This window comes from Balaenoptera acutorostrata, chromosome 5 (genome assembly GCF_949987535.1).
Source record: "Balaenoptera acutorostrata chromosome 5, mBalAcu1.1, whole genome shotgun sequence".
Taxonomy (NCBI): domain Eukaryota; kingdom Metazoa; phylum Chordata; class Mammalia; order Artiodactyla; family Balaenopteridae; genus Balaenoptera; species Balaenoptera acutorostrata.
The window spans coordinates 102,659,458-102,684,354 of record NC_080068.1 but is presented as its reverse complement, the minus strand read 5'-3'; the positions used below and the strand labels follow the sequence as shown (position 1 = coordinate 102,684,354).

The 24,897-nt window shown below is 39.8% G+C and overlaps 1 protein-coding gene across 3 annotated transcripts in view; it reads right to left on the bottom strand.

Moving 5' to 3' along the window:
* BOD1L1 (biorientation of chromosomes in cell division 1 like 1) overlaps nucleotides 1–24,897 on the bottom strand; it is a 55,401-nt gene that overhangs the window by 15,741 nt on the left and 14,763 nt on the right. For all 3 annotated transcript variants that reach the window (XM_007167316.3, XM_057546664.1, XM_028162875.2), the window contains exons 6-15: nucleotides 19,793–19,959; nucleotides 18,537–18,648; nucleotides 17,738–17,876; nucleotides 16,297–16,369; nucleotides 8,460–14,433; nucleotides 6,541–6,605; nucleotides 5,576–5,660; nucleotides 3,382–3,425; nucleotides 1,874–1,931; nucleotides 560–630 (exon numbers count right to left, since the gene is read on the bottom strand). In XM_007167316.3, the coding sequence (XP_007167378.3) occupies nucleotides 560–630; nucleotides 1,874–1,931; nucleotides 3,382–3,425; nucleotides 5,576–5,660; nucleotides 6,541–6,605; nucleotides 8,460–14,433; nucleotides 16,297–16,369; nucleotides 17,738–17,876; nucleotides 18,537–18,648; nucleotides 19,793–19,959 (6,788 nt within the window). The remainder of the gene's footprint in view (nucleotides 1–559; nucleotides 631–1,873; nucleotides 1,932–3,381; nucleotides 3,426–5,575; nucleotides 5,661–6,540; nucleotides 6,606–8,459; nucleotides 14,434–16,296; nucleotides 16,370–17,737; nucleotides 17,877–18,536; nucleotides 18,649–19,792; nucleotides 19,960–24,897) is intronic.

Here is a 24,897-nt window from a genome sequence, read left to right as displayed (position 1 = left end):
AAAGAGGGGCACATTGTATTAGTTTCTAGCCCTTGGAATAAATTTTTTAAAAATCTAGAATAATGCTTCTGGCATCTAGATTTGGATTAGACTCATTTTGTAAGCTTGAGGGTTTTTTTTTTTTAAGATTTTAATATAAATCCATACAAAATATCCATATCTATTTCTGGTTACATACTGTTATTTCAACAATTCTAAAATACGTTAAAAAAAATTCTCATTTTACCATCTCTGAAGTCAAACTATGTCTTACAATTGATGGCATGTCATAAATTAATTGGCATCATTTTTCTCCCCTCTTGGTGGCCTACTAAAGGGCTGATGAATGGGAGTTATATGAAAAAAAATCCTTGACTGTACCGTAGGGACATGTCCAAATAACCTGGGACCTGCCAAATTATCTAAACCTTACAAGAACATAAAGAAATAACAGTGATATGGAGAACTCTTAATACATACATTGAATTTCTTATATACACAAAGAGGTAAAAGCCTTTGTGCACAGGAGAAAGCACTATGCATAAAACATGAAATACTTGAGTTTCTTATGAAAACCCACCTCTTTAGGATTTGTTTCAACATTATGACTTCTTATGGCTTCTGTGTTGTCTTTTCCACTATTGGATATCTCTGAGTAATAAATACAAAAGAAAAAAGAAAAAACAAAACCCCACCTTAAGTATTCACTCCAATACTTATTTTAGGGGTGTGTGTGGAAGGGGGAAGGAAAAGAAGAAAGAATACTTTACAAATGACTGTGGTGGGATCCTCACAAAAACTATGTCAGGTAAGTTCCATGATTTCCATTTCTAGACTTGAGTAAATGGAGTTGAAGGAGGGAAGAGAATCACTGGAATTTACATGGCAAATTTCAAAGCCATTTCTCCCCCCAGCTCCTGTAGCAGCACAGTATGAACAAGTGTCCAAGGAAAACAATAGATCATGCATGGCAGCTCCCTTTGTAATTGGGACAAGTTGCAAAAAACCTCAATGTCCACTAACAAAAGAAGCAAAATAGTAACTGTGGTATATTCACACCACGGAATACTAAAGAGCAACTGAAGTAAAGTAACTAGAGTTATACATGTCAACATGACAAAAAAGAGATTGGGATTGGGGAGGGGGGCGTATAATATGGATTCAACTATATCTGTAACATTTTTTTAAAAAGTTATGAAGCAAATATACTGCATTTTAAGATATGACAAAACTAGGTGATGGGTACATGGGTGTTTATAATTATTGCCACTTTACTTTGGTTTGAAATATGGTATAACATGTTATAAAAATAACTGTATAGGGGATTAAGACCTCTTTCCCCATTCTTGGAATAGGGACTCAACAAAATCAGTAGGATTCAACAAAATTCTATATTTTGTTTTGAGAAGAGAATTATCCCTCTGGGGTCGGCAGTCTCTGCAGGTTGCGTGCAATGAGGCCTGACTCCTGGGCGATGAGCCTCATAAATGTGATGTCCCTGATCTGCTACCAAATTGAGACTGCTTGTCAGAAATCAACAGTTAAGTACTCAGCACAGAGCCTCTCCTATGATACAAACCACTGGGGGCTATACATTTTGTATCCACATTGGATAAATCCACTGTGAGGTTTCTGGCAAAGTTCTAGTAGCTATTTAAGGCAAGGCACCACTTACAAGCTATGTGGCCTTGAATGAGACACTGGACCACTCCGTGCCTCAGTTTCCTCAGCTACAGATGTGATGCTGTTAACACTCATTGTAATGGATCATATAAATTAGATGAGTGAAAATTTGCAAACTAAATATAATTAGCACAGGGCATGTCACACAGAAGGCACTCAACAAATGATAATTATAATATTAAAATTACTACTATGAAATTCACTAACTTACCTTCTTTGCTTTGAGATTTGCTATGAATTTCATTTGTTTTTGAGCCTGAATTTTCGACCTAAACATGCAATAGAAAAAGTTACTTATGGATAATCTCACACAAATCTTGAATATCTAGAAAATAATCTGGCCATTTGTGGGAACGCTTAAAGGAAATGGAGTACGTGGTTTTTTTTAAAAATTTCACCCAGAAGCTCAAGAGCATAGGGCATTTTCCTTTTGAAGAAGTTTCAGTTTAACAAATTAGCATCCCACTGTGTTTATTCTCCTTGTCTTTAAAATGGTTATGGCAAAAGAGTAAGAAATAAGAGAGAAAAAATTTCCGAATTCTATGATTTCTCTTCCCATCCAACAATCCCTGAAGATTTTCTGTACTAAAAAATGTTGAGGGATTCTGTCATTCTGTCATAAGGTTTCCCTTTGGCAAATCTTGTCAACTGTACTTTTTGTTGTTTTTTTTTTTTACACAGAGAGGAAGTCTTAGAATATCCTACGACATTCTAAATCCTAGCTACAGAATTTCATATTTGGAAAGGACAGTTGTGCTTAGACGGGAAAAAGCCAGCTGCTGGGGGATTCGGGGAAACAAGGTCGGATGCTGGGGAGCTCTGGAGGTTTCGGCCACATCTAGAATCCTTTTAACTCCTGGAGGGTAAACCTGAACAGAACCAAGTGGGGCTTTTCTCTTCCTTTTACTCAGCAGACTGTGTGTGAGCTTCTAGATACAGACTGGGATGTCTCAACAGGGTGAGGTAAGCCCTCTGATGCCACAGTTGTTTGGTAGGAAGCAAAGCTCTTCTGAGTCCTCTAGGGGCACCGGAAAGAATGTAGCTGTCTGTGATTTGCAAGCATTTTACAAAATGTTCAGTTCTCTATGCATTAAGAAAGACAAAAAAAACAACAACAAAAAAAAAAACACAAACCCAACTCTTTCAAGCACAAAAGGGATTATGAGAGCCACAGCTGGGAAAAAATATGTATATATAGCAATTATAGTTTAGTATCTTCACAAAACGTTTCTAAAGACATAAAATGAACTTTAGATCTTAAAATAAAGTCGGTTTGGTCTACAGCACCAGGATAATTTAAGACATTACAATCCAATTTGCAATCCCATTATAGTAATAAAAAAATAGAAAGCTCCTAGCTCTTTGAAGGATTTCATTAGGGTTACCAGGGGAGTTCCCTAGTCTGAGGGATCTGGGCCGCCTTCTATTTCCTTAGTGCTGTTTCATGACATTGGCCTGAAGAGCCACTAGAACACAGTGCTGCTGAATTCAGAGTGACTCCTTTTTTTCTGAGAAAAACAACTAAATTTCCTGACATCAGTGGATATAGTTGAACATGAAACTGAAGGTGTCAGTAGGTTGAACTTGAATGGAGAGCACGTCCTGTCTCCTAAAGAAATGCACAGCCAGCCCCTCCCCTAAATGTAATCGCTCTCAAAACCACAAATCAAAGCAACCCCAACTAATAACAACAAAACTCTAACCATTACAGTGACTTACATTTAGTGATTCAATCACCAACAAAGGCTCCCTCTGTAGTTCAGCTGTTCAAAAATAAAAATGAGAAATAAGGAAACTGAATGTTGTTTCTGAACCACAGAGAAACAAATTTAGAGCTTTTTAGTTAAGTCGGAACATGGCGCTAAGTGGCCTAGCTGCTTTTGTGAAATATAAGATTCTGACCAATTATATTCTACAATCCGTGTTCTGTCGTACTATCAGAAAAACAATGTTGCCTGCATTTTTACAGTAATGGCAGTGATCCATTAAATCACTATACTGATGTAACCATGTCGGCGATCCGAAGCTTAGAAGGATGGTGGAAGGAAGGCCTTTGCTGTAACTGTTAAGCGACAGTGTAACACTGGTTCATTTAAAAATAATGCCATCAAATGAAAAGTTAGATCCTATCCCTTCAAACAGCAATGGTCTATTTATATTCTTTGGAAACTTGAAGTACAAGGTCTACTGTTTCTACTCAACAATGACAGAACACACATTTTTCTTTTAAAAACAACTTCCTTTTACGTAAGTAGATCTCTTATTGAACTGTACCTAAACACAGCAAAGTAACCTGAAATATAACTGTGGGAACAAAGGACTTCAGAATCCAAAAATGTTACCTTCTTGACAATTAACAAATGAGATATTAATTATTTGTATTATAACACATACATACAAATTTTAATTAATGCATCTGTCCAAGTTTTGGATAGATTAGTCATCGTTAGGGTTTTAACATGTGAGCATGAATGGCTTACCAGGTCTTGGGGTGGTCTTCCAGGACTGCCTGGTACTTTTGCTTATAAGGCTTCTGAGGTCACATACATTGAAAGCTGCCCTTTCAGACGGTTGTGCCTTGGAAGGTCCCCACCCTGACTGCCCCAGATAGTTCCAGGTGAGGATTTATACACACTGCCTTTCTCTTTGCCTTGTCCACCGAATATACACCTACTTATCCTTCAATATTTGCCTCCAAATTAGGGGGAGTATCAAGTGCTTGAAATGAAAATGCAAAACTTACATATTCTTTGACCTCTCAACTCACTCTTATGAAAACACGGGGAAATGCATGGTTACATGCATATGGAAGCTCACTGCAGCTAGTAAAAGCTACAAAAACTGGAGACCACTGAAATAACAAATGGGAAAATGCGTTACAGACCACTATTAAAACAAATGAAGTTGATCTGTATACACTGACAATGAAGGCTGCCCACAATATATGGCTGAGTTAAAAAAAAATTATAGAACAGTATAATTCAGGTACCTAAACTGAATCAGAATAAGTCTCAGGATTTCAGCCATGATTGACAGCACAAAGATATCTTCCTAAAGACCAAGAATGAGAAAGTGATTACTTCTGCTGGGGGCTAAAGGAGAAGATAAGAAATTGGGCCTTTGCAAGCTGTGTCTTTGCTCCTGGATCATGCTTTACCTGAACTTTTCAGTTTTTTGAATGCTATGGACTGGATGTTTCTGTCCCCCTCACATGGAATATATTGCCACCCACCCCATATACTGAAATCCTAACCCCCAATGTGATGGTATTGGAGTTAGGGCCTTTGGGAGGTAATCAGATTTAGATGAAGTCATTTGTAAAGTATAAAGTGGTCCTGAGACCAAAGTGTTTGAGAGCCGCTGTCCTAATCCCGTCTGACACTGAGGCTCTCCCCTAAAAAATACTTAGTGGACACCGAATAATACTGCACAGAGAGACTGAGAAGAGGCTATGCAAGTGGGGAGTAGCTTCAGTAACTGGGCAACTGCCAGAGCCCAGGAGCCATGAGCGTGAGGTTAAAAGAAGTGGGAACAGGGGCTGGAGACTAGCCTTTTGGAAGTGAACTGTGATAGCACCTGAAAGGACAGGGAGGGCCACACTGACACATTTGTGAGCTAGAGCAAGGGTTTGCGCCAAAGCAACTTATTTGGCCACAATTATTTGGAGGCATTGGATTTAAACAATTACCTTACATAATATTGATTGACATAATATTGATACTTCATGAGAAAAAGTATAAGTTAAAAATGAAATAGAAAAGAGTTCTCTCTAACCTATGTTAAAAAGTGAGAGGTAAATCCATATAGCCTGTCAATGTCTTATTACAAGTTAGCTACTAATTTTATGTGGCAATAAACGATAAAACCACATGCAAGGAAAAAGTAATGTGAACAACCACTAAAAGGAATTTACCGATTCCACTCAGCTTTCTCCCACTTGGACTTTCTGGTGGTGCTGGAATTTCATGATTTTTCTCTTCCTCTGATGGCACAAATACCTGAAAAGTCCAAAGCACCATAACAAATAAGTTAAATGAGGTTTTTGAAATAAGAAGGTAAGTTTAATTCACCTCAAGTGAATTAAAAAAAACACCCAGCATCCTGTGACAATATAAAAGTCTACTTTCAAGTTTGTGAAATATAAAAATGAATACTGTCAACCTTCAGAAACAAAAAAATAAAATAAGATATGATAAAACTAATTTCATCCATCAATGGCTCTCCTATTGCTTTAAAGTAAAAGAGTACAACACACAAGGCCTTTCCTGATCTGCCCCACTTCCTCAAGAGGCTCAAGTCTCACCACAGCTCACCCTGAACCACTGCAGTGCCCGCTGTGATAAAAAAAACAAAAACAAAAACAAAAAACACTCCCAAAACTAGATTTTATTCTAAGTATGATGGGAAGCCACTGGAAATTTCAAGCGGAGAGCAATGACATGTTTTTCAAGATAGCTCTCAGGGCTGTGTGAAGACTAGAGGAGGGACCGGAGAGGAAGAAAGTCCAATGGGGACACTGCTGAAGTCGTGGCTTAGATTACGTGGAAGCTGTAGAAATAGAAATAGATGGATTCAAGTTATATTTTGGAAATAGACTGAATGTGGGGTGACTGAGGGTGACTCTTGGGTTTCTGGTTTGAGTGGATGGAATTGATGATGGCACTATTAACTGAGATTATTGAGGTTCTTAGCTTTTCCCCTATAGGATGTGACAATAACAAAACTTAAATGTCTTAAGTACAATTAGAAGCTATACTCTGCTTGTATAGCTATACAGAATACAGGAAATATATTCTGCTCAAGTGTACATATGTCTATATATGGTGAAAAGGTACTTACACCACTGACAGTTCAGCATAACTGAATTACCAGCCATACCTCAGTTTTCAAGTTGGCTTTCAGTCCCAATCCTCCCAAATCATTCAATGGAGACTCTTCAGTGCCTAATGAAATTCAAAGCACTAAATCAATTTAAGAATTTGCTTGCAAAATACATCCTGAATCAAAAGGTAACAGAATGTTGTTATCTAGTACTCCATGCCCTCTTCCTTTGCTGTTTTATTTTGCTGTCAATAGAAAACAGTAAAAAGGAATATATACGAAAATTCTCAGATGAACGGCAAGGGGTCATTTACTCATTTTTGGTGGAGGGGGTGTGAAAATGTTTTTTTGCTGTTAAGATGGCTGCCCACAAAGAATGATACAATATTATTTGTGAGGATGTCTTATTTCCAAGAATTTTTCTATAGTGATCTACATCAAGTTTGTCCCTAAAAGAAAATATTCTAGGCCACTGTGGTATATTCCCAATAAAGAAGGTGATTTGTGAATAGACTCACTGTACTTGCTTCATGCTGACACAGCAAAGTTGAACATAAAGTTAAAAACTGTGAAGTGGATAAAAAGAGAACAGAATTTTCTCTGCTAGAGACTCAAACCTATCCCTGTCTTGGTCGTTTCTTTCCTTCTCTCTTCTGTCCTGTGACTTCCAGTTTCTCTCACCTGCCCACATGTAAGCCTCCAAAGAAAACCCTTCCTTTCTCCAAGAGGCTGCAAGCTTGCCTTTGCTAAAAGCCCTCCAATTTCTGTTCCTTTAGGGGGAAGAAAAGAGGGGAGGCAGGAGGAATAATAGACTGTAGCAATGGTTGAGTCATAAAAACTTCCACAGTGTTCAATTTACCCTAAGCTAAAATCAATGAAAAATTTTAGTCATTTATTTCAACCCTTGGAACATTTCTTAATGTCTCCTATCTAAGTCCCTATCATGAACAGGACTAAACCTACTGGCCTCAGCCTCTGGAGGCTGCATTTAGATGGTATCTAAGGTCTATTCCAGTTGAAAAGTCCAGGATGCTACAATTTATACAATCAGAGTAGAAAGGAAGACAACATCCCTGATCCCTTCAAGTCCAGCCCACGTGCCCCCTCCGAGTTCTCACAGCATTCTGTGGTTAACCCTATTCTAAGCACCTGTCACACTGCAGTGTCATGGCCTATGTACTATACATGGCTAGATTCACAGCTGTTTTCCCATCTTGACTATTTATCTTTGAATCCATAGTGGTACCTGGTGTAATGTGTCTGAAGTGGGAGCGTATGAATGACCAGCTCAAAGCTTACACCTTTGAAAGTTACCAACTGTTTCTAACAAGACCAGCACTCTCTGAAATCTACCAGGAAGGAACGCGTTTCTTTTCCTTTTCAAACAATTCTAAACCAGAAACTAACTCATTTATATGAACAATAAACTCCATTAAAAAAAATAATGTGTTCCCTCGATTAGAAGAAGCCAGCCAGACTGAACTGACACATATTTCAAGTCTGTAAGTCAGATAAGGGTTGGAATGATGCTTGTTTTTGTACAACAGAAAACTGAGGCTCAGAAGTAATTTTTTTCTAAGAGGCACCTGAGTACTATGCAAGTTATTTAAACTCTCTGAATCTTTTTCTTCATTTGTAAAATGAGGGTGATTTCATACGTTGTTGTAAGGGATCTTCATTTTGATTGATAAGAAACCTGAAGGTCCAAGAGGTTTAGTGACTTGCAACAGTCCTGCAGACAACACTTGGCCAGCTGATGACCTGGCTCTCAGCCTCTGGCCTCATCGCACATGAGAAGCAGGTCTAAGGCTTTAAGCTTTTAAACACAATTTTAGAGAAGCTTGACCTTCAAGTTGGATGAGAGCTATTTTGTGACATTCTAGAACCCAAACCATCTTTTGGAAGATTGCCTTAAATGTCCTCTACACACAACTATCTTTGTAAAATGCGACAATTTGCACTTAAGAGATGCTCACCTATGTTACGCAAATTTTCTTCAGAAGAAACAGTGACTTCAAGGCCTCCTTCTTCCTGGAAGGACATGGTCATGCTGTTACCATCTCCTGTTTTCTCAGCAGACGCTGGAGCAGTCCACTTGCCACTGTGATCACTCCTGACAGTCAAGTCCTGCTTGCATTTAGGAGCCGAGGGAGCTACAGCATAGGTAGCAGGAAGGACTGTCATATGAGAAGGAGCAATTTCTGATTCTTGGCCATTGATACATTCAGTGGTGGTGGTTTTCAAGTCGCCCTCAGGCCCCTGCTGATCATCAGCTTTTTTAGCACCAGTATTTATGGCTGTCAAACAGAGCACCCTGATGGAGGAGTCCTTGGCTGCCTGCTCTGGTCCTCGAGGGTCGAGAGGCAAGTCCGCACTAACGCCTGCTGGACACCTGCCTTGAGTGCTATCCCCCGACGTCCCTGCCTCAGGGCTTTCATCTTCTCTCTGAACTTTGCCCGCACAGTCCTTGCCAGACTTCTCTGTCTCTGATGCACACCCAGCACCTGCAGAGAGCACGTTGACCAACACCCTGTCGTGCCCTTCCCTGGTGCCCACTGCCACCACGGGGCCCACTTCCTTTCCTCCTGTTGATGGCCCAGGATACTGACAGTTGTCCTCAGCAATTAGGCTTGGCAGAGGGGCCTCAGCCTTGTTCATCTTCGAGGGTGACAGGTCATCTTTTCCTTCAGGGCTGCCTGCAGTCGGCTGATTCTCTTCGTGCCTGTCTAGGCCAGTGGCGGCCAGCACACATTCGGCTGTGCTGGTGGAGATGATGGCGGCATCACTCAAGTCCTCTGTTCCCGCAATGGTGGGCTGATCTTCATCCTGTGGGACGGCGCCCACCATGACTGCCTCACGTCCTTCCGAGGTGCTGGTGGAAATCATGGCGGTGTCACTCATCTCCTCCGCTGGTGTGACCAAGGGATGGACTTCCTCCTGAGGGACAGCGCTGGACACTGGGCCCTCGCAGTCTTCTACTGAGCTTGTTGAGATGATGGCACTCCCATCTTTCTCTTCCATGCCCGGGATGGATCGCTCATGTTCCCTTCCCACAGCCACACCACAAATGGAGGCCTCGCACTCTTCTGCGATGCTGGTGGAAATGAGGGCACACTCATCTTTCTCCTCCTTGCTGGTTGAAGCGAGGGGGCTCTCGACTTCCACGGGTGCACTGGGCATGGGCACATCGAAGTCATCGGCGCTCATCAAGACTGGCCCTTTAGCTCTTTCTTCAACTGCTACAAGTGGCTGCTGACTCTCGGCACCTTGGATGGTTGTTGCACTGGAAATGGGCACTTCGAACTCCTCCCCTATGCTTGTGGAAATCATGGCACACTCGTCTTTCTCCTCGTTTCTAGCAGCCGGGAGTTGGCTCTCATCGCCTGACACCGCGCTGGGCATGGGGACCTCGAATTCTTCCACGTTCATTCTGGGGCCTTCCACGCTTTCTTCAGTTCTCAGGGCACTTGAACGACCTTCTTCCATGTCTACCATCGTGTTTAGCTGCAGGGTGAAATCATTTGTTGTACTGGTAGAAATCATCAAGCCTTTACCTTGAATTTTACTGCTGGCTAAACAAGCCTGGTTGGTAATACTGACACTGGCTTTAGCAGCCACAAGGCCGTCACAGTCTTCATTTTCCACAGAGGTGATGATACCTTCATCTGCTTTTTCGCCTGGTGATGTGTGATGAGTCTCATATTCCGGGACTGCACCGGATACAAGAGCCTCATAACTGCCCCCCACCAGGCCAGTGGAAATAGTGGTATCGTCGACTTTTTCTTTTCTGGTGAGCTGACTGTCACCGTGATCTGAAGCTGCACTAGTCATGGGACCCTCGCAACCTTCACGAACTGGAGCCACTTCGCCCTTTCCTGTAGCTGCGCTGGTCACGCTGCTTTCCACAATCCCTTTGGCACTGGAGCAGATCTCTGCATCTTTAATGTCCTTCTCGGCACTGCTCATGCTATCAACATTACTCTCATTTGCATTCGGGATGGCAGCCCCGGCCTCGGCTTCCACATGCCCCACCGCAGTGCCAATCCGACCATCCCCTTCTTCTGCACTTTCACAAACGGACACCCCTTCACCTCCTTCTTCGATCCCTGTGCATGTTGATGCGTGCCCTATCTCATTTCCTCTTCCAGTACTGGTCACAACACCCTCCCCTTCGTCATCTTCCTCCTTCGCGCCTGTGCTGGTCACAATGTCTTCGTCATCGCATGGACCAGTAGCGACTAATGGTATGTTAGTGGCGTCTTTGGCAACTGTGCTGTCCATTGCACTCTCTCCGTTTTCTTCTGATTCGGAACTTAGAGCAAAGCCTTCGCTGCTCTCTTCTGAACCTGTGCAACTTGCCGGGCCCTCCCCATCTTCCTCTGTTATCCCTGTGCTGGTGACCGCGCTTTCACCTTCTGGGCCGTCGTTCACAGACCCGCCTCCCTCTTGGGTGGGACTGGCTCCCGCTGGCGTGTCATTATCTACTGTGACCTCAGGGGCCCCTGTAAACCTCCGCTCCTCCTGTGGCCCTGCACCAGCTACTGAGCACATGACGAAGCTATCACTTCTCCGTTCTGCTCCTGTACACGTCACAGTTCCCTCAGTTTCCTTCTTGGGGCCCATTCTCATATTTCTCCGGAATCCATCCACCTCTTCACTGCTTAGGGACCCTTCTCTGATTTCTGTGCCAGCACTTGTTACCGCTCCATCACTTTCAACCTCGCTAATAAAAGTAACCGTTCCCTCCACGAGTCCTGAGTCTCCACTTGAAGAACCATCACACTTCCCCTCGGAGCCTGCACTGGTCACAGCATCATCCTTCTCTTCGGGTGCCGCGCTATTGACGTCATCTTCGGTGGTCCCCGCGGGAGCCATCACTGGGTCAGCCACTCTTTCTTCCTGCTCGGCCACAGTGCACTCTCCACTTTCTCCTTCCTTGGTGCTTGTGAGGAAAGTTTCACTTTCAGCAAATCCTTCTGTGACGACGCCCCCACCCTCCTCTGCTGCAGCAAAGATGGTGCCTTCCCTGGCTTCCAGCCTGACGTGAAGAGAGTGCTTTCTGGAGTGCACACCCATCGTGAGGCCTTCATCCGCCTCGATGCTTGTGCAAGGCATGGCCACCCTGCCCTCTGCTGTCTCTGCAGACGTGGTTGTGGCATCCCCCGCCTTTACTGGGTTTAGGGGAACACCTCTCTCCTTCCCTTCAGTACTGGTGGCAATGGAAGTCTTTTCTGCTCTACCAGACCCAGCTGTTGCAGTCTCAGCTTTCCCGCTCCTTTGGTGTAAAACAGAGGATACAGTGTTGCTTTCAGCACTGGTGTCCACCTCACTGTTTTCATTCCTTCTGTCAGCATCAGTTGGCATGTTTTCTATTTCACCTGGGCCTCTACTATGCTTAAGTCCAACAGTTTCAGCATCTTTTTCTGTACTCACACTTACCACCTGATCAACAGCAATGCCATCCTTTTGGCCATTTTCTACAGAAGCTTTAATTGTCTGCTTTGAACTCAAGTTACTTCCTTTCCCAGCCACGTCCATTGAGCCATCTTCTTTGATAACATTCTCATTTTGCATAGTCATGTCTGTTAACTCACTACCAAGAGGCATGTTTACTTTTCCTTGTTTGTTGTGGAGTACAGTGGCCTGGGAACCTTCTGGAATGTGTCTTTTGTTATCCATGCTTGCTTTTGCTGGTTTATCTACTGTGGAAACTGCATCACCTTCTTTGCTGTCACTTGTCCTAGGGCCTTCTGATTCCCTAACAGTCAAGCTTTGGTTAGGGATTTCAGAGTGGTCCACAAGCAAGGTGCTGGCTGTGCCACCTTCTGAAACAGTTCTTTTGTCAACTAAAGGAGTTACACCTGAATCATGAGATTGTTTCTGAGGCATAGCAGTCACAGAACTTAAGGACGGGGAGGAGTCTACATTTGTGGAATGTTCAAGAGCAGTATCTCCTTGAGCAACATGTTCTTCAGTGGGTCTGGTGGTGTTTTTCAAATTCTTTTGTGCCCTGTCTCTTTCTGACAGGGCACGAGGTAACAATCGATGACTCGTTTCAGAGTCTACATTCATTTCATGAGTTCCTTGTTGAGCAGGCTCTTTCTCCCCGGGATTCGGTTTGGACACAGCACTTTGGAGCTGCACTTTCTTGGTCAGGGTGCTTTTATGATCAGCGTGCTTTTCAGAATTACCAACGGTTCCTGTTCCACGTCCTGATTTACAGGCTGGCGCTGCTGTTTTTGAATCTACTGTGGAAGTTCGTAACTCATCCTTTAGAACTGTAGTGCTGGTTTTTTGTTTTGTAATATTTTCTGAGTCAATGTCTTGCTGAGAACTACTGCTTCTGATGTTTTGGGTTTTGGGTACTTCCAATGCATTTTCCATGGCCGGCTCCAGATCAATTTCCATTGGCTCTTGCTCGGGCATCAAGGCAGGATCACCGCTTTTTTTGGGTCTCTGAAGGGAGGAACTACTGGGAGTACCCAAAGGGTTTGCTGCTGGTTTTTCTTCTCCTTTGGTCATTTCTTGGGATAAGCTTCCTCTTCGATTTTCACACAACCTTCTGCTTAATTTCTTTTCCACGACTGAACTGTTTCCTCTGGGCTTTTCATGACTGCTGTCAACTTCCTTACCATCCTTGTCCTCTGATTTATTTTCTTCCTTCTTTTTCACGTCCTTACTACTATGCTTTAAGCTCCTGCTTTTGTGCCCATCTGATAACTTTCTCTCAAGTCTGGCGGAGCTTGACTCTTTATCACCCTTGTGCTTCTCCTTTGCTAGTGGTAACTTCGCTCTGTGACTGGACTCTCTCTGTGCACCGTGTGTTGAAGAGGCAGTGCTCTCTGATGCAGGTTCCATACCACTTTCTTCAGAAGGTCTGTCTTCAACTCTAGACTTCCTCAGCCTATCTGGGTCACTTTCTTCTGTGTTCTTCTCCTTATCTGGTTTTGAAGTGGTCACCTGTTTCATGACATTTTCTTGTGATTCTGTTTCAACTGCTTTTAACTGTTTGCCTTGGCTTTTGGATTTAGATTTTAACACCAGTTTCTCTTCTAACAAGCTCTTGGTTCTTCGCTTCTCCTTGTGAACAACCTCTTCTGCTTTTGAAATACTATCTGCATTAGTCGAGTCCGTATCACATTTATCCTCTGAGTAACTTTCACTTCTTCTCTGTAATGTGCTTCCATGTTGCTTGGAACTCAGAGAATCTTTCTGAATTTTAGAATCACTTGATCTTCTTGATTTGTGCTCTGCCTTAGTTTTGTCGGCTGACCCATGTCTCTCTTTTTTGTTGTTTTCTTTACGAACATTCTCATCGGTTTTTATAATATATTCAGAAACTGGTTTACCATCTTTGCCCAAAATTGATAATTTCCTTTCATTCCTATGTTTACTTTTTCGTTCAGCTTTATCATCTGAAGAAAGCCTTGTTTGTTGACTTGGCTTCTGAATATTTTCATCAACTTTCAAGCCTTTCTCAGAAGAGTGAAGCTCAGTCTCATCACCTGTTTTATGTGTACTGTCACCTTTATACTTATGTTTTGTAGACAGTTTGTCTTCTGACAAAGTTTTCTCTTTCTCAGGCTTGTCCTTGGAGGATTTTGTCTCTTTCTTAGGCAGGCTTCTCAAGTGTGGTGTTTCAGAATCATCCTTCTTTGGATGCTTTTCATTTTTAAGTGTGCATTTCTGTTTCTGGGGTTCTTCTGTGCCACCTTCTGACCGTTCCACTGGCCTCTTCCCATCTCTCATGTCAGTCTCTTCCTGCACCCCTTCCACCACAACAGGGGTTGATGTCCGTCTTTTATGTTCCCTTTCTATTTTGGATTCATTTTTGTTTTCATCAGCTGAATGCAAAGACTCTGAAAGTCTCCGAGCAGGTTTACTTGGTTCACTCTTTGCATGAACGTGCTTCAAATCCTTTGAAGAAGATACTTTTTCCTTTTCACAATGCTGTAAGAAAATAAAAGTTAAAATATAAGAAATACTAACATTAATTTTTATATTCACATCTAACATTTGGGTGCATATAGTACGTTGAGTGCTGTCACATGTTACACCTTACTTATTTAACCTTTGCCAGCAGCCAGTAGATATTGTTAACTTCATTCTATGCATCAGGAACCTGAAACTCAGCATGATTCAATAACTTGACACCCAGCAACGAGTTCAGATGATTTCAATCTGAGTCTAGTACCCTTCCCACTACATTGCAGCATCTTTTTAGAGAGTAGTTCTTTCTCCTGAGATGCGTCCATGCATTTAGGAGGCCTTCTTAAACTCTAAGTTGCTAAAGCCCACTAATGCCCAGTGGTCATTAATAAATATAAGCTGAAAGAATGACAAAGCAATGTTCTTTTTAGTCCAAAAGCTGAAAACCTAATGAAGGCAATTTAAACATTTTGCAATGAAATAAAGGTTTCTTATATTTTAATATAGAAACCCAAATTATTTATGGGAACTCCATGAATTTAGGTTACCTGCAAGACAAGCTACTTAGGAAGCTTCAAATGCACACAATAAATCACGGTAATAATAATGTTATATATAACGTATGTATACGTTGATGTATCCAAGGGAAGATACTGATAGACCAAAACATCCAAACTTTCCTCCCTACCCCACAGTACGGCACTGAGGGGATTAATGTTAATGACTAAGCACACTCTAATAAAGACTTATGGACTAGCTATAATTATTCTTATTCAAATAATGGGCTGAAGTCCTCAGAAAGCCCTCTGCGTCTCTGGGTAAGTATATCATTGCACCTTTTTACATTTCAACAACTACTAATATTGGGACCAGGACATAGCAAGATCTTAAAAAAATACTTTAAAATTAAACTCCTCAAAGAAAGAACAGGGATTTCATCAACCTAATTTTACAGTAAGTTCTAACCAATTAATGTGAATAAAATTTTATGAGATCATTTTTCACAGAAATTTCTCATAAAATAAAGTTAAATATTTAAAAATATGCCATTAGAATATCAGGATATACTTATAAATATGCCTCTAATTTCTGGATAAAGACATCAAGAACATTTACTGGCTATGCATAAATAATTACTAAACCATTAGTGTCTCCCTTACAAGTGTTAAGATAGTTCAGCTACAGAGTTATAAATATGGCAGTATACGTAAACATTTAAACCCAGTGAAAACAAAAGCTTATCCCAAGAAAATAAGGTAAAAAGGAGAAGAAATGTATTTATTGAACATTTTTGGGGTAGTTTTATGTACGTATTTTTACTATTTAAAATGATCACATCTTAGAAACAATCTAAGTGCTCAACTAAGGGGAAATGCTTAAATTATGGTATTCAATATAATATACAATCAAATATTATAATTAGGAAGTTACAGCATACAATGAGTAAAGAGGGAACATTAAAAATACTTTGCAAGATTACGTCTACTCTACAAAATTATTAACATATGTTGATGAGAAATGGAAGAGAATAAAACAGATAATCTATTTGCGGAGGGATTTTTAGCTTTTTTTCCCTTTTCTTTTTCATTATTATTCCTGGCAATTTTATTATTGCCAAAATAGGAAATAAGAGGTGGGGAAGTTGGGGGAAGGGAAGGGAGTAGAAAAGTAGCTATTATCCAGATAAAAGATCATATGAATCAACTTGCCAAAATGAGGAATTCAGGTCATAATAGGATGGGGGTGCTAGAATGCTGAATGTGATGGATTTTTTATTCAACTTGGAAAAAATCAGATTGTATTCTAAGTTTTACTACAAAGGACTGAATGGCGTATATCTAACAAAAGAACAGTTAAAATGGGGTTTTATTAATTAAGACACACCTCATTTGTTTTGAGGGTTTCTTTGGAATCTTCTTCGGATTGCTGTTTCTTTTTAGAATTCTCATCAATGTTCCTAGGTGGGGGAAAAAGTGAAATATGAACTTTGAATCAAATATCAGAATTTCTCGGGAAGATTAAAAAAAAACCTTAGCTTTTCTTTACTATAAACACTTAATCTATACATAGAGACTTGTGCATTTCAATTTAAATCCTATTCTTGGTCAACAGTGAAGAACTCAATCCCAAATGTGACATGGAACACTCTTGGCCCTATAGGAAAGTATTCTTGAAACAAAATTTCCTGAATTTTGCTTGAAGATGAATATGATATGGGCTACAATTTCATTTTGAAAGTCTTATCTTTTGAATAAACAGGGTAGTTTTATTTATTCAGATCGACTGGAATGAGGTCTATGAGAAAAATGAGAGCTAACTTCTCTCACTGAGTTCTGCAAATGATTGATTCAGCTATCTTCAAGTTTAAGATAAATTTATATAACTGCGTCACGATGGAACAGCAAAGTTATAGCCCATGCCTAGACAGCCACTCTCAATCTCTTCAGCTTTGTAATTCTTATAGAATTAACCATGATAATGCAGTGCTAAAAAAAATTTGGCTCGGGGCTTCCCTGGTGGCGCAGTGGTTGAGAATCTGCCTGCTAATGCAGGGGACACGGGTTCGAGCCCTGGTCTGGGATGATCCCACATGCCACGGAGCAGCTGGGCCCGTGAGCCACAATTGCTGAGCCTGCGCGTCTGGAGCCTGTGCCCCGCGACGGGAGGGGCCGCGATAGAGAAAGGCCCGCGCACCGCGATGAAGAGCGGTCCCCGCACCGCGATGAAGAGTGGCCCCCGCTTGCCGCAACTGGAGAAAGCCCTCGCACGAACCGAAGACCCAACACAGCCAAAAAATAAATAAATAAATAAATAAATAAATAAATAAGAAAATCCTTTAAAAAAAAAAAAAAAAAAAAAAATTTGGCTCGGACCTCTGGTTTATGGGGAGAAGTATGAGATTCTGGTGAAGTGAACTGCCTGGAAAGACTGGAGAATGGAAGCAGTCACTGTCAGTAAGAGATAACTGAATGTCCAGAACAGGGATACTTCCTGAGTACTTCCAGAGGGTCTATAAACTCTCTGAAACTCTAGGGACAACTGTGTGCTTATGCATGTGCATTTTTCTGGGCAAAGAGCCCAAAGCTTCCGTCAGATTATCAAAAAAGTCTGCCCCCCTCAAAAGATTAGTATACACTACTTTGAAATATTATAGATATTAACACAATGAATTATGATACTGAAAAGGAAACCCTAAGGTCTTTCATAAACATGGAACAACATACACATTAAAGGTCTCACTCTTTACTGTCATTTTCAAAGCCTCTCTTCTGAAAGCATGCCGAGAGAATGTTACAGTGGGAATGTGGCCAGATAAAATATGTACCTGGAATCCTTTTTTCTCTTTTTGCATAAGGCTACCTTTTTCTCTAAAACTTTCCGTTCTTTAAGGACTTCTTTACTTCGGGGTGCTTTGGGTTCCAAACTCTTTGTTGATGATTCTTCTAAGTCCACACTACTTTTGCCTGGGAAAGAAGCAATCAATAAACTGTATCTCACAACAGAGTTTTAAAAACAGTGTAATATTTATTTTTCATTAAGATTTTCTAATCACTGTAAAAATGCAAAATGGCTTTAATATCTCTAAGCTGTGTTAGAATAAAAATAATTTTTTAGATGGAGAAGTCATATTTTTTATTTCAAATGTTCATATATGTACATCTGTGTATTTTGTATCACACAAGATCAGTGTCCAGAGGAAGTTCAATTTTGTTCAATGAAATATTCCAGATAAATGTTTGACATTTTAGTTAACATAAAGTATAGATGAATTCCATTATTATCACTGCAAGGCTTGAGGACTCACAGGTTAACAATAAATTTTCCAGTGATAATTCATTCCACCATCACTGGAAAATAAATTGCTAACATGTGAGGTGTATTATCTGGTATGTGATAGAATGTTTACTTTAGATACAGAAATATAATTAAGAAAGTGATGAAACACATCAGATTAAAAAGGAAATCTTCCATACCTTAAAATACGTAACTTAAAAAAGTGAAGTTTTATTGAGATATGATGATAAAATAAAATCAAAATTATATCTCATAAGTTATATTAATAGCTAGAAAATAATGGAGTATATAAGGTAGTTTAAAATATTAAAAGTTAACATCTCCCATACCTTGATTCTTAGCTTTTGAAGACTTTGTCTTTTCTGCTTTCTGTTTTCGTTTTTCCTCAAGTTTCTCTCTATTAATTTGCCTTCTTAAAAGCCTCTCTTCTTTTTCTTTAGCCTAAAACCACAAAATATTCATAATTATCCTGACAGATTATCAGGCAAAAGCAAAAACACTTTTGGGGAAAAAAGTACACTTGCCCTTCAGATGTTCTTACAAATTAAAGGGCTCTGCAAAAGTGCATATTTACTACTATATACATATGTGCGTATGTGCGTGTGCATGTGTTTCAATCTGGAAGCTACCAGAAGAATAAAAGAGAGAGAAGTTAAATTTTTCATTACTCTTAAAGAATGCCATCAATTTAAAGGTATCATTTTGGGAAGTGGTGGCTTAATAAACTGCTACTTCAGTTAAAAGGATAGCTTTAAAAATATCTATGAGCATCAAGTGTAGAGGTAGGTCTCCATAATTTTTTTATTTTCTCAAAAAAGAAAGTTGAAATACAGATTCAAGTGACAGGCTAGTCCTACAACAAATGTGACTTTCTGGTCATGATTTCAGGACCCAGGTTTTAGACATGGGACTTTCTGCAGTCATATTTTAAAGCCAGGCAAAATCCAGTCATTGTGTGTTACTCCACCATCTCTTTCCCACCCAGAACTCAAAGCCTCAAAGCACCAAACATCCTAAGCATAAGCGTAACTCCTTATCAGCTAACCTCAAGAGATAAGCCACTATTAACATTTTGGTGCACTTCCTTCAAGTCATTTTTCATGTAGTAATATTTCCTCAATCTGATGCACAATTTTTCATATTTTAACGTTTCTGAAATCGTAAGCCATCTTAAAATTGATGTACATATACAACAAGGTAGCACTTTTTTTCTCTAAAAAGCTGTTAATAGCACATCTTAGAAGTATTTTCAAATGCAGGAAATATGTGGATGGACTGCGCTTCCCTCTTAATATTATGTTAATGGCTGATGTCATCTCTCTTTATGGCTGGATCCATATTTGAGTCAAACATTTCGACACTATGAAACACCTAGGTTGTTACCAGTTTTTCACTAACATTAATCATGATACAAACGCCTCCATCATATGTTTATGTCTATTCTGCCTGGTTAAATGACAAGGGTCCTGAAAGTAGAACCTATATGTCACTGTTCCAATGCTCACCAGTACCTTGTAAACAGACTAGTCAAGTTTGCCAACCTGATTTAACAGGTTAAAATAATAAGAGATCAAATCTGACTTACTATAGATTGCCGCCGTTGTTCTACAGTAAGCTCGTCATCAGAATCACTATAATACTTTGAATAAAGATATGGTTTGTGAACATAAGCATGCCGTACACTTTTTGCTTTTCCTTCACTGGGATCATTGGTTTGAGTTTTTGTTTTGTTCTGCTTGTTCTTTTCTTCGTCTGGAAGAAAGTCAATAGAAAGATGAGCGCTTCTGTCAATCAGCAATAAGATCAACATTATGCTTGATCAGCATCAAGAGGCAAAAGTAGTATCAATGTAGTTCGAGTGTATTTGTAGGTCGGACAGGAGAAATATCAGTATCTGAACATCCAGATATTGACATTTGTGAAGGCTATAATCCATTTATTTATTTATTTTGGCTGCACCACATGTCATGTGGAACTTCCCCAACCAGTGATTGAACCTGTGCCCCCTGCACTGGAAATGCGGAGTCTTAACCACTGGACCACCAGGTAAGTCCTCTTGACTTATTTTTTCCTTTCTTTCAGCTTCCCACATATCAAAAAGGCAAAGAAAAATTAGGCCTTATAGTTATTTATGTTTCTTTGACAAATAGTTAATCCTCATTTGTATGAAAATAGACTTGGTATGAATGCTTTACCACTATTTAATTGAACAAATTCACCTGAAGCAACACTTTAAAGTAAACTTGAGATGTTAATGACAACCTATGATCTTTCTTTTATGGAAGAGGGAAGAATCAATAATTGGCCCTACACCAAGTATATACTAAAACCCCTATCTACCTTAGGAAGGAGGATAAGTTCCCCATGGCACAGCAAGAAGCAAAGAAGTGGTACTAAGTACTGCTTAGTACTCTCAAAAGAGCCATTTTCTTACTTTTTGGATCCCGTACATAGAAAATCTAGTTCTGTCCAGGAAAAACCTTTAAAAGACTCAATAAAGGATCTAGAATTAAAATTTCCATTTGGCTAGAGAAAGTGGAGTGTTAACAGGATGAGAGCATTCTTCCTACATCGGTACTCAAATGACCTCATGAGGATAATTATGAACAGTGGAGATTGCTGCTAGTTCAGTTTTTTAATGGATACTAAGAAAAGAATGAAAAATGGGAGACACAGAAAAATACATCTGTGGCATTAAAACCTTCTACTTTTTCTCCCCTATGGTTTTCTCTCTAGGTATTCTATCCAAGAGCCAGCAACAAAGTTACAAGATGCTACCTACAGGCAATTGCAAATAATATTCAATATTTTTGACTTTTCAAAAGGTCATAAACAATATTTAATCATGTGGTAAAGAGCAGCATAAGGTATTGATTATAAGCCCAGACACAGGTTTGAAATGGCGCTGTGCTCACTAGCTATATCACCCTGGACGAGACACCCTGTCTTGGCAACTCTGTTTCCTCACCTGCACCTATACAATAGTGTGATAACTGAGCACAGTGTCTGGAACACACTAAGTACTTAATAAGTGTTGGCTGAAAAACAAACTATATAATAAAAGAGAGGTCTGGTCTTTCTCCTCCATTCTGGGAGGTAATCTCTAAGCCTTTGGAATGCCATGCCTGAGAGGAGTGTTCTTATTTACCTAGGGTCATGGGTCAAGCCAAATTGCCTAATAGTGTGATTTAGGGTAGGAGCATTGGGTCATGGGGTATCAGTTTGACCTCCAGAGGGGCTGGAGGCTGAGGCCAGACACATGGGCAGTCAACTAGGTGTACATGATGAAGTCCCAATAAAAACTTCAGACATCAAGACTCCAGTGAGTTTCCCTGCTTGGCAATAATCTGTATACACTGTCAGATGTCAATGCCAGGAAGGGCAGTGTGTCCACACCACCACAAGGAAAGGACAATTGGGAGACAGCAGAAGCAAGAAGAAGTACAATCCTGCAGCCTGCAGAACAGAATCCACAATCACAGAAAATTAGATGAAATGAAATGGTAAAGGTATATATGTCCCAGGTAAAGGAAAAAGATAAAACCCCAGAAAAACAACTAAGTAAAGTGGAGATAGGCAATCTTCCAGAAAAAGAATTCAGGATAATGATAGTGAAGATGATCCAGGATCTTGGAAAAAGAATGGAGGCAAGGATCGAGAAGATGCAAGAAATGTTTAATAAAGACCTAAAGAACTAAAGAAAAAACAAACAGAGATGAACAATATAATAACTGAAATGAAAAAGACACCAGAAGGAATTAATAGCAGAGTAAGTGAGGCAGAAGAACGGATAAGTGACCTCGAAGACAGAATGGTGGAAATCACTGCTGCGGAACAAAATAAAGAAAAAAGAATGAAAAGAAATGAAGACAGTTCTAAGAGACCTCTGGGATAACATTAAATGCACCAACATTCGCATTATAGGGGTCCCAGAGGAAGAAGAGAGAGAGAAAGGACCTGAGAAAATATTTGAGGAGATAATTCCTAAAAACTTCCCTAACATGGGAAAGGAAACAGTCACCCAAGTCCAGGAAGCACAGAGAGTCCCAGTCAGGATAAACCCAAGGAGGAGCATGCTGAGACACACAGTAATCAAACTGACAAAATTAAAGACAAAGAAAAAATATTAAAAGCAACAAGGGAAAAATGACACACAATATACAAGGGAATCCCCATGAAGTTATCAGCTGATTTTTCAGCAGAAACTCTGCAGGCCAGAAGGGAGTGGCACGATACATTTAAAGCGATGAAAGGGAAGAACCTACAACTAAGAATACTCTACCCAGCAAGGTTCTCATTCAGATTTGACAGACAAATCAAAAGCTTCACAGACAAGCAAAAGCTAAGAGAGTTCAGCACCACCAGACCAGCTTTGCAACAAATGCTAAAGGAACTTCTCTAGGCGGGGAAGACACCAGCAACTTAAAACAATCTTGTACATACATAGACTGCTATATCAAAACTGCATGGGAACAGTAAACCCAAAAACTACTACACACACACACACACACACACACAGAAAAAGCAACCTGAACACAACACTAAGAATGGTCATCAAACCACAGAGGAAGGGAAGAAAAAAGACCTACAAAAACAAACCCCAAACAATTAAGAAAATGGCAATAGGAACTTACACATTGAAAATTACCTTAAATGTAAATGGATTAAGTGCTCCAATCGAAAGACATAGACTGGCTGAATAAATACAAAAACAAGACCTGTATATATGCTGCCTATAACAGACCCACTTCAGTCCTAGGGACATAGACTGAAAGTGAGGGGATGGAAAAAGGTATTCCACACAAATAGAGATCAAAAGAATGCTGGAGTAGAAATACTCATATCAGACAAAATAGACTTTAAAATAAAGACTGTTATAAGAGCCAAGAAGGACACTACATAATGATAAAGGGATCAATCCAAGAAGAAGATATAACAATTATAAATATATATGCACCTAACATAGGAGCACATCAATATATAAGGCAAATACTAACAGCCATAAAGGGAGAAATCGACAGTAACACAATAATAGTTGGGGACTTTAACACCCCACTCTCAGCAATGCACAGATCATCCAGACAGAAGATTAATAAGGAAACACAGACCTTAAATGACACATTAGACCAGAGGGACTTAATTGATATTTATAGAGCATTCCATCTAAAATCAGCAGGATTCACATTCTTCTCATGCGCACATGGGACATTCTCCAGGATTGACCACATGCTGGGCCGCAAAGAGAGCCTTGGTAAATTTAAGAAAACTGAAATCATATCAAGCATCTTTTCCAACCACAATGCTATGATATTAGAAATAAACTAAAAAAAAAAACTGTAAAAAAACATAAACATGTGGAGGCTACAAAACATGCTACTAAACAACCAATGGATCACTGAAGAAATCAAAGAGGAAATCAAAAAATACCTAGAGACAAATGGAAATGACAGCAAAGATCCAAAACCTATGGGATGCAGCAAAAGCAGTTCTAAGAGGGAAGTTTATAGCAATACAGTATTACCTCAGGAAAAAAGAAAAATCTCAAATAAACAACCTAACCTTACACCTAAAGCAACTAGAGAAAGAAGAACAAGCAAAACCTAAAGTCAGTAGAAGGAAAGAAATTATAAAGACCAGAGCAGAAATAAATGAAATAGAGATGAAGAAAACAATAGCAAAGATCAATGAAACTGAAAGCTGGTTCTTTGAGAAGATAAACAAAATTGATAAACCGTTAGCCAGACTCATCAAGAAAAAGAGGAAGAGGACTCAAATCAATAAAATTAGAAATGAACAAGAAGTTACAACAGACACCACAGAAATACAAAGCATCCTAAGAGACTACTACAAGCAACTGTATGCCAATAAAACGGACAATCTGGAAGAAATGGACAAATTCCTAGAAAGGTACAATCTCCCAAGGAAGAAATAGAAAATATGAACAGACTGATCACAAGTACTCAAATTGAAACTGTGATTTAAAAACTCCCAACAAACAAAAGTCCAAGACCAAATGGCTTCACAGGTGAATTCTATGAAACGTTTACAAAAGAGTTAACACCTATCTTTCTGAAATTGTTCCAAAAAATTGCAGATGGAGGAAAACGCCCAAACTCATTGTATGAGGCCACCATCACCCTGATACCAAAACCAGACAAAGATATCACAAAAAAAGAAAATTACAGGCCAATATCACTGATGAACATAGATGTAAAAATCCTCAAGATACTAGCAATCTTGAATCTAACAGTATATTAAAAGGATCATACACCATGATCAAGTAGGATTCATCCCAGGGTTACAAGGATTTTTTAATATCCGCAAATCAATCAATGTGATACAAGAACAAATTGAAGAGTAAAAACCATATGATCATCTTAATAGATGCAGAAGAAGCTTTTGACAAAATCCAACACCCATTTATGATAAAAAAAACTCTCCAGAAAGTGGGCACAGATGGAACATACCTCAACATAATAAAAGCCATATACATAAACCTACAGTTAACATCATACTTAGCGGTGAAAAGCTAAAAGCATTTCCTCTAAGATCAGGAACAAGACAAGGATGTCCGCTTTCGCCACTTTTATTCAACATAGTTTTGGAAGTCCTAGCAATGGCAATCAGAAAATAAGTAAAAGGAATCCAAATTGGAAAAGAAGAAGTTGAACTGACTGTCTGCAGATGATA